Here is a 10,497-nt window from a genome sequence, read left to right on the forward strand (position 1 = left end):
ATTCTAAAGTTTGTCCAATTTAGATGAAAATTAGTATATGTGAACTTGATATGATTCAAAATATATTGGAGGTCATTTCAAGGTCACCAGAAGTCAACCAAAGGTCAAAAGGGGTCAAATTGCAAAGTTTGTCCAATTTAGATGAAAATTAGTATATGTGATCTTGATATGATTCAAAATATATTGGAGGCCATTTCAAGGTCACCAGAGGTCACCCAAAGGTCAAAAGGGGTCAAATTGCAAAGTTTGTTCAATTTGAATGAAAATTAGTATATGTTATGTGGATATGATGCAAAATGTGGTGAAGGTCATTTCAAGGTCATCAGAGGTCATTTCAAGGTCACGGCTAGACTTCGCAGCCTTACTAAGGATGCAATATATCTAGTTCACCATTTCTTCTCAAACAAGCAGCTAAGAACAGAAATTAACAAAGGTGATTACCTAGCAATGTGGCTATACTCCATAGGCAAAGATTACATTCTTTTTACCTAAAGATGAATCGGCATTTTAAAAGGCCAAATAAGTGTGTGACTCGAGTTATGTGACTCGCGTTACATTCAACTTACACCCCAAATGTTTATTTCACCACATTTCTCAACTTTGAATAAATAATCATGTAATTTTACTATTTTTATGTATAATTTCCACCTTCTAGTGAATATTTATAGTGATATCATATAATGATTCTTTAATATACTAAGTGAAACAGGGCTGTATTTTATCCATACTTAAATGCTATTGAATTTGATTATCAAATAATAAATGTTATTCTTCCCTTTCATTTTGCTACTGCGTTTGGAATTTACACATTTGTCCCGTAACACGGAATTACCCTTATTATGTTCATTCGTTTCATTCATTTAAAACATAATATCACAGAGTTACGTAACACTTAAGCGATAAAACAAAGACGATTTCTAACTAAATCACGCTCCTCAGGTCAGGTCCGCAGAAAATCAGACCCAATCAGATCACAAAGGAGCTGATTTTCTAAACAAATCGTCGCTCGCAAGACATGATGGCGTATCACAAAAATGGCCATTTTGACATAATTGCATCCGAAGTTTTTGCAACTTTTAACCGTTTGTCATACACTGCCTCGATTAAAATGTCCCCTTTTCTTGGATGGATATGAAAATATAAATAATTATGTTACATTTAATGTATAACATACATTGCTGTCATTCACCAATTAATTATTGTAATTAGTCATTAAACTTATACGCCAGTATGTTAATTTTTTTTTAATTATTCTCCGTTCAAAATTGACATAGGACACGTGATACGCCAGTATGTCGAATAATAGTTGAATTTATATCCATATTGGCCGCGATATATCAAAAAAGTGGTGTATGTCACATATTTACGACATAGTGGCATATGTCACTGATACGCCGCTATGTCGTCCAAAAACAAGGGGAATGTTGTACACAATAATTCCATTGAGTAAGATACGCCAAACCTAATTAGTGATACTACTTAATTAATTAATGACATGCATGTCTTGAAAGTTTGTCAGAATGTAGAGCTTCATACATAGATTATGAAATTGATCTTATCTCATTTTGTAAAACATGGCTGATACGCCACTATGTCTAGCGAGCGACGAGGGAGTCTTGAGCCTAGCAATGTTTTCTAAAAGTATGGTTGTCCCTGTTTTAGGAGCTGAACATTAGCAACCGTGGCCGTATAGTATTCACTTCAGGGTAGACCTAAACAAGTTTTTTTTTTAGTAATACGATGTTGTCTCAATTGGTGACAAACCTGAATAAATCGCACAACACTGACTCCGAGTAATAAAAGCCTGAGTATATTGATAAATAAATTCTGAAAATAAACATTAGCCCGTTCGAGGTGGATGGCCACAAATACGTATAAAATTGTAACCAATTGTTATCTTCTCATTAAGGGTTGACAAAGTAAATGCGCCAACTGAAGAGGAAATCAGGCAGTTTTGTGAAGGAAAGGTATGCTTTGGAAAACAGAACTTAATTACAGAATCTAATCCAGGTCTTCCTCTAATCACAATAAATGGAGGTCACCGTTCTATGTGCGATGTAACGTTAAGAATGTGAAGGCCAAATGTCATATTTTGATGTTCTTAAATGTTTTGTGTGTTTAATGTCTCTAATATATGGTACGTCTATACAAGCATAGTTTGCAAAATCTAGAATGCTCATTACCTGAGCAACTAAACTCATCAAAATAATGTCCAACCCCTATAGTTAATATAATGTCCACGTGCAAACAAGGCGGGTCGGAAAGGAGCATGCATAGCTGTGTTTGCACTCAAATAAAGCTGATACGAGCACATGGCCGAGCAAAACGGGCTCCGTCTTATAATCGTAAGGTTGAGATAACAAATGTTGTGATGATAAGTTTTGGTTTGTTTTAATATTTTATTTCAAAAGGTTCACGAAATGCTAGTTCCCAAGTATATGTTGTTCGTCGATGATGTTCCTATAACTCCAACAGGAAAAGTAAGTCTTTATTTACCATTAACAACCCTTCCCCCGCCCACAACGAGACAAAAACTCAACTTCAGGTGCAACTATTTGAATCTGCATCTATTTCATTCGTGAGCTAATTGTGGGCTATGTTATATAAAGATAAATGAGTCATCATTGAAAATTTGTAGCACAAATCTGGGTTTTGTTTTGCTATTTCAATTCTAAAATTTTCTTTTGAGTTATCTCGCTTTCAATGAGGTAATTACTTTATGTGTTTATGTCATTTACAATATCGTCATTTTGCATAATGACGAATATCAAAGGTCATAAACATCGCCCTCTATAGTCATTATAATACAAAGGACCCGTTTATATTTATCTAGGATGAGGGCCAATATTCATTAATTTACCTGCCATGTTTTATTTCCTTAGTTTTCGCGACAGAAGTTGACAGAAATGGCGATAGAAAAGTTCCAAATTGGATAAGGTAAGTATTTAATAAGTTGACTGTTTTTTAAGATAATAAATAATCTCTTTTTCAATAACTATTACAAACCAGTTATTAAATACATATATATATATAGTTTGCATTATTTCTATAATAAAATGACATTTATTAAGCGCCTTATCAAACAGGCCAAATCGCTGTACAATAAATGACTTAATGATACTATCTTAATCTAAATTCTTACGCTACCATCTTACGTTACAAAACACTCATACAGTGAAGCAAAATATACATTATTAAAAACATAACGAGAAAACCAGAAAAACTACGCAAGGCGGAGAACTCAGTATTTGTAATAACTTTATAAATAACTAAATGTCGTTCAGATGTTTGTTCAATACAAGTTTACTTCTAAACCAAATCTTCTAGCGTCCCTTCACTGTTAGCTTTTGTAAGAATATAGCAAACTTAGAATATCGGTTTTATTTTACAAAATTAACTGTTCAATTTTGCTCAACAGATACTTAGAAGAGCTGACGATATCATCAACAGATACATAAATTAGTTGTCCTGTTGTACAACTAGAATCTGCATCTCGGAAACCTATTCTGATCACCATAACCTCTTTGGATTGCTGTGCTACAAGGCGGCTGTGTATTATTAATAAACCCATAATTATATTACCCGTATTATACCAATATATTAGACCCAATACACATATATTGTACATGGAAAACATGTGACAATACGTAGTGTATTGTCACGCTGAAGACCGTGCTTGGAAGAGTATGCTGCATATGCTAGCATACGTATGGTCACGGTGTATCCCGTTGTCAGAATATCACGTACTTTAGTACAGTAATAGCGCCCTCTGTTTTTCATAATTCACTTTAAAACGTATTTTCAACGTAGTGATAAAATATTTTAGGTAATATAACACTATAGAATATAAAAACTAGTATTTTTAGAAGTTACATTTCAAGGTCGTTACATTAAGGTTACTCAAAGTTTTAACATTAAGGTTAATTATTTTCTTTAATTAGAGACAGCCCTTAAGGTTACTCATTGTTGTTTGTTGACGCTGGGGCCCAGTATCAACCAAAAACATCAAGCCCGCAGGGCCGGCAGGCCCGAGGCCGAAGACTCCCATACGACGACTAAACACTCCAAGTGGGACCCCAATATAAGGGCCCCGCAGGGCAAGAAAGCAAGAGTAACCTTAAGGATGACGAACTGATAACGAAAATCCTGTTATATTTACCATTTCATAGGCCTACTTTTACATTTTTTTTACTCTTTACCCCATAATTTCCCTCATTCTTCAGGTCCTGCCCTCTATCGGGGGCTAATTTATAGTTTAAGCTTGTTTGCTATTGTTTTTGGAGCAACATTGTTTCTTTATAAGCCTGCGGCGCAACCTTGAACAATATTGTCTTAGCAATATTGTCTTTTGAGATAACGCACCGTAGCCATCCCTCATTTTGATTTTTAACATACCAATATTCTGCTTTTTATATTCAATGGGGTCGCATATTACCTCAAATATTTCTTCACTACGTTGAAAATACGTAATTATGACCAACAGAGGGCGTTATTACTGTACAAGCACGGTCTTCACCGTGACAATACACTACGTATTGTCACAGTGTTTTCCATGTACATACGTGAGGATCAGGTGCATGATTATACATGCATTACAGTTACCCCTGGTAAATAAAAAAAAATACTAATTAACAAAATAAGCCTACATTATTGCTGGTGCATAAGTGTATCGTCGAAAGGGACCCAGAATTTATGAGTTCTCTTATAAATTTATGATTTCTCTTATTACTTTAAAACTATTAAATGTATGGGCCCCAGGGTTCCATTAATGACACCATTGACCAACCATAAAACTCTCTGTCTCAACATCCAAAGAGGTTACACTATTTTCGAACATAATCAGGATCAAAAGGGCTTTATTGTGACAAAGTTGTATGCCCTCCAGATGCTCTCTTTCATTTTTTGTCAGAGGGCACTCTGCCCCTGCTCCCCCCACCCGCTGGCTACGCTTCTGCATATAAGCCTTTGACCCATCATGACCCACCATGACACCACTTGACCCACTATGACACCAAGTTGACCCATCAAGACAAATTGTGTCACACCATGACACCTTGACCATCCAATGACATCCCTTGACCCACCATGACACACATTGACACCCCTTGACCCACTAGACACCAAGTTGACCCATCAAGACACATCGTGTCCCACCATGACACCTTGACCATCAAATGACATCCCTTGACCCACCATGACACAAATTGATACCCCTTGACCCACTATGACACCAAGTTGACCCATCAAGACACATCATGACCAACCATGACACGTTGAACATCCAATGACACCCCTTGACCCACCATGATACACCATGGCACCCCTTGCCCCACTATGGCATTAAGTTGACCCATCAAGACACTCCGTGACCCACCATGACACCTTGACCCTCCATTACACCCAATTGACTCACTATGACACACTTGCTTTGCTAATTACTTCGCCGATGGTAAAATTCACGTTAAATAACCTTTTAATCATACTTCTGTCGACAACAAAAAAGTATTACTCCCATTCCAGAAAAAGCATTATTTTGGGTGGATTAAAAAAATCATTATCCTGTTTTCCTTCAGTTAGTTCTAGCTGGTTATTATTTAAAGTCGAATTTTACTATTTTGCCATTTTTGGAAATAAGGCCAAAAAGGTGTGTTTTTAAGGTGTTTTTCGTATGCTGAGACAATCATACCCAAGAATATTTTTGGTATAAAAGACTAATTACAGGTATTGCATTCTTACTTTTGGAAAAATCATTTTTTCATATCTTCTATAATTTGTTATGAATACGGCAGAGTGACGAATCCGCAAAATCGCTGTTCTGAGTAAACGGCGTTTGAAAATATTGGTAGGGCCTACCATTCTATCGGCCCTTCTAAAATATGAGAACATTCGTGAGCACTCATTTGAAATGTATATTATAGAAGTGAATGTGCACCAATTATTTGCACTACTTGCATGTTCTGAAACAATCGATATATCCCTCAAAACAGGTATTTACAGCTATTCGGCTTTATGCTAAATCCAAAATGTGTCAACCGCTGCGCAAAGAGTTACATACGGGGACGAATCCGCATTCAACTACGTGTAAACTATAATAGCACTCATCCTTGATTTAGGGATTTTATGTAAAAATTGCTAGTTGTCCTAAGGCTATAGATTCTAAACTTGGTATATAGGTTATAATTAGTCATCCCCGTAATATTTAGTGAAACTCCGGTTGAAATCAAGGATTTTAGAGTAGCTATAACAATATTGGGCTATATTTTGTGTGATTTCCCAATTGTGCGACGGCGCTCTGACATAATTACGCCATAGCGATATCGGGTGGGGAGTGTTTGTATTTATTTTGGTATCACTGGAAAGAAGATACCTATAGCTACCTATTGCTATCAAAAAAACCAGTATATGACATGTAATATAGAAAATTCGGAAAATTCGGAATTTCCAGCTACACTTTACAATAGGTCAACCTGATTTGCACAGCTAAGTCATGTGAGTATACGATTCGTCTTTTGGTCAAATTCATTAACCGCACTTAGGCGCGATTCGTCCAAATCACAATTTCAATATATATCTACGTCGGGAAGTAAGATTTATCATTAATTTTTTGTGGAAATGAAAGATCGCCTGAAACATAATCACAAGCATACAGTAACTCAATTTGCTCAAAATGCTCGATTCGTCACTCTGCCGAATTCATAACGATATTAACCAATTATCAATATTAACAAAAAATATGAATTTGAGCAAACTCATAGCATATACTACAAATTTTGAATGCTTATACTTGTACCAGCCAGGTCTTTGAATTTTGTGACTGAAATTGTCAGAAATCATGGAAAATTGCGTGTTTTTTGGCCCGTTTAGCCTGAAATTTCAAAGCTATTCAAATTTGATTTATATTGTCAGTTAGAAACTAAAGGAATAAGATTTACCTATATTTCATTTTGCAAAACATGATAATATTTTTTTAATCCAAGAAAATTAGTGGTGTATTTTTCGGGAATCAGCTATCATATTTCATTTAATTTAGTCATCTACCTATTCCAAGCTTCTACCAACGCATTTGTTAGCATGAGTTAAGTAAAGACGTGGTGAAAGTATGAGTGATTGAAAGTACAATCTGTTGGTGGAATTTAGAGATGGTCGAACCCGGACCTCCGATTGCAAATGGGAGTGTTTGTATTGACCGTCTTTGCAGTAGATGACCGAATTTATAATTATGAAATGTGATAGGCCTTATCTGTACTTTATAAATAAATACCTTGAAAAATAAAAAAGAAATATCAAATTCTGAAAATTTAATACACACCTATGACGTCGCGCTATTGTTTTACCGCTCCATTATTTTCCACGAATGGAGCGATGATCACAATAACACGCCATTCGTAAATGCCTTTCTCTTTTCTCTGAAAAGCAAATACTTTTCAGGGAAAAAGTACTGGCATTTACGAATGTAGTGTTAATATCAATTGCACTTTTGAAAAGCAAGTATTTGCGAAAAGTGCGGTATTGTTATCATCACTTCATTCATGCAAAACAATGATACGAAAAACAAGAAGAAAATGATTTTCATTAATACAATAAATTGAGGAAGCGGATAGCAACATTTGCACAGTATTGTCATGGGACCTGAGAGCACATCAGACATATCGAATTGCATGCTGAATACGAGGATTGTCCCTATATCTAATAATAATAATAATTTTGATTTTGTGAAATTCGCGATATAATACAAATTATTAAAATTTCATATTTTTTATATTTTTCCAAATGTAACAGTCCTCGAAGTAAACTTTATAAATCTAATGATATGTAATTAAACTATAGGCCTATGTAGCTGTGATGAAAAGCCGACTCAATTGAAAATTTGACCTTTCATATAGAACTTAAACATTTGTTTCCAAAAAGACCTACATTTTTTAGTGTTTTGAGGAAAAAATCTATATCTTTAATAATGAAGGTCACAATTTTCATATGATTGACGGCTGTTCAACCCAACTTCCTACTATTTACTGCATATCGTTAGATTTATACAATTTACTTTGAGGACTGTTAAATTTCAAAAATATCAATTTTTAATAATTTGCCTTAAAATGTGTATTGTATCGCGAATTTAATAAAAATCTAAATTATTTGATATCAGAAGGATGTGTCTGATTTGCTCTTAGGTGCCACAAACAAAATACGTAAAAACGTCGCTATCCGAGCCCTTACAATGCAATCTGTGAAAAGCAAGTCAAGATCAAAACGGGCAGGTTAAATTGTTGGCTAAGTACGTTGTACTTATTATGCAAGATGTGTTTTACCCTCACTTAGGCTTTACTTCGTAGGCCTTTACTTTTATTTATTTGGACCTTTCTTTCTACGCTTACTGTTTTTTATAACATTTTTTTCCTTCTTTATATTTTTATACGTTTTCAGTGGCTTAGGCCCTACATATAATTTGTCATATTTTGGGCAACATTGCTACATATACATAATACACATCTGTATCAATGTATTTAGGCCTATGAATCTGTTTATTTTCAAATCGTTCTCTTCGGGCATGTTTAATAATGATAAAAGCCACAGTAGGTCTATTTTCTGTATAATTTTTATTTGTCATTAGTATATTTGATGTTTCATCTGATGGTATTTTGGCATGCTTGAATATTTACTTACATCGATCAGTAGGCCTATCCGATACCGTAAAACGGGTAACTTTGGGCACTTTTCAGAGTTTTTAAACCACTGCTTCCAAACAAAACCAAATATATTTCTAATTATCTCTTTTTATGACGTTAGGGTTCCTTCTACACCTTGAAGTTGAAAAAGATTTTGAATAATTTTGAAAGGGTGCCCTAGGGGTTGAAAATAGCCTGACCAAAGTTACCCCGCATTTGGGGCAACTTTGGTCAGAGTATTACATTCCATGAAGAAAAGAAAATGAAAAAAATTGATCTTCGCTGTATATGGGCAAGGTTTTGTTTTTTGTGACATTTATCACCATGCAAAATTAAGCAAGCACGCATCCTTGCTCACAAATATCGATTTTTATTTTGTCTGAAAAAAATGTAAAAAAATGCTCATTTTTGGTCAAAAATGCCAATATTTTCGTAACTTTCAAAGAAATTGGACATGAGCGACTTCTTCCAAATATATTTCTTAACAAATTGAGACCAAATATGACTAAAAACAATATTGCTGTACGGAAATATGACCATTTAAAAAATATATTTGAACGACCAAAGTTACCCCGCTTACCGAAGTTACCCCCATTATACGGTAATTAAATATTACAATGTTAGGGACGCTCCATTTGATTTCGGAAGGGGGGACTGGAAGTTGAGGTGGCTTTTATTTCGCGTCGAAGGCGGCGAAGTTTGTTTTGTTTTTGCCGACAAAGTTCAAGGACAATAATAGGCCTAGGTAAAATGTGTTGTAGTACATTTAAAATTTTCGTACCTTTTCGTACCTGATTTTGGTCCTTCTGCTGCGAATCAACGATATATATCCTCGGAATGATTCCATCACAAAATTATCCAAGATAAACAATAGTGTCCATAATTGCATGGTTGTTCCAAAATCGTAAACTCGATTCACAGAGAAGAGTATCATTGCTCAGGTATAGCGATAGGTGTAGTTTTCTTGAGGTTGACAACTGTAATGACCATTTCATATGAGCCTATACATGCTATATGACCTTTTGCCAATTTTCCTTATTATGCAAAATAGAGACCTAAACGCAACATGACGCAACTACTTCAACAGTTAATACATTAGAAGTGGGCATAAAGAACTATTGATGGTCTAATCACTTTAATGATTTTACGAATCTACGTTTATTCAATTTGTGTAACAAACATTTTAAATCTTTATAATTCAAGAAGGTGGTTACGGATGATTTGAACTAAACACCTGGATCGTGATATGATGGGTATTTCTATAGAAATTTTACATAAAGCTGAGTCGGACTATTTTTGCACTCGCACCTAAAATTTAGTACGATCATTATATTAGTGTATTGTCCGGCATCAATGAGTAATTGATCAATTTGTAAAGAGCAACCTATTTCAATAACACTCCATTCGTGAAAAATAATGGAGCGGTAAAACAATAGCGCGACGTCATAGGTGTGTATTAAGTCGGTTAATGGCCGCGGATTAGAACGTGAGTGGGTAAGAATGGCTTCGCCGCTCCGCGGCTCAGCCATTCTTACCCACTCACGTTCTAATCCTTGGCCATTATCCTATACATAAAACTCTTTAAGAAAGCTAAAAGTAAAGTTAGAAAACTGTAAGTGGGTCACCGGTACTCACGTATGCGAGTCTTTATTCCGTCCCTGTAGTGACACCCTTGACAATTTAAGTAGGTCAAGTGACACACCTGTAATATGTCACGGTGAAAACATATTTGCCCCTCCCCCACCTATAGATGGCGGTTACCTTCAAAATACGCCCAAGATAATACGCCTAACCTTAGACGACTAAGATGCAATCTTAGGCGTCTAAGAATTTC

At 35.2% G+C, this 10,497-nt stretch overlaps 1 protein-coding gene across 1 annotated transcript in view; it reads left to right on the forward strand.

The window, feature by feature from the left end:
* The window catches only part of LOC140144604 (medium-chain acyl-CoA ligase ACSF2, mitochondrial-like), a 55,017-nt gene extending 50,617 nt beyond the window's left edge, over nt 1-4,400 (forward strand). The window contains exons 17-20 of the mRNA XM_072166421.1: nt 1,910-1,967; nt 2,412-2,480; nt 2,883-2,937; nt 3,419-4,400. Coding sequence (XP_072022522.1) covers nt 1,910-1,967; nt 2,412-2,480; nt 2,883-2,936 — 181 coding nt within the window. The 3' untranslated portion in view covers nt 2,937; nt 3,419-4,400. The remainder of the gene's footprint in view (nt 1-1,909; nt 1,968-2,411; nt 2,481-2,882; nt 2,938-3,418) is intronic.
* The last annotated feature ends 6,097 nt before the right edge of the window (nt 4,401-10,497 follow it).

Source organism: Amphiura filiformis, unplaced genomic scaffold, assembly GCF_039555335.1.
Source record: "Amphiura filiformis unplaced genomic scaffold, Afil_fr2py scaffold_66, whole genome shotgun sequence".
Taxonomy (NCBI): domain Eukaryota; kingdom Metazoa; phylum Echinodermata; class Ophiuroidea; order Amphilepidida; family Amphiuridae; genus Amphiura; species Amphiura filiformis.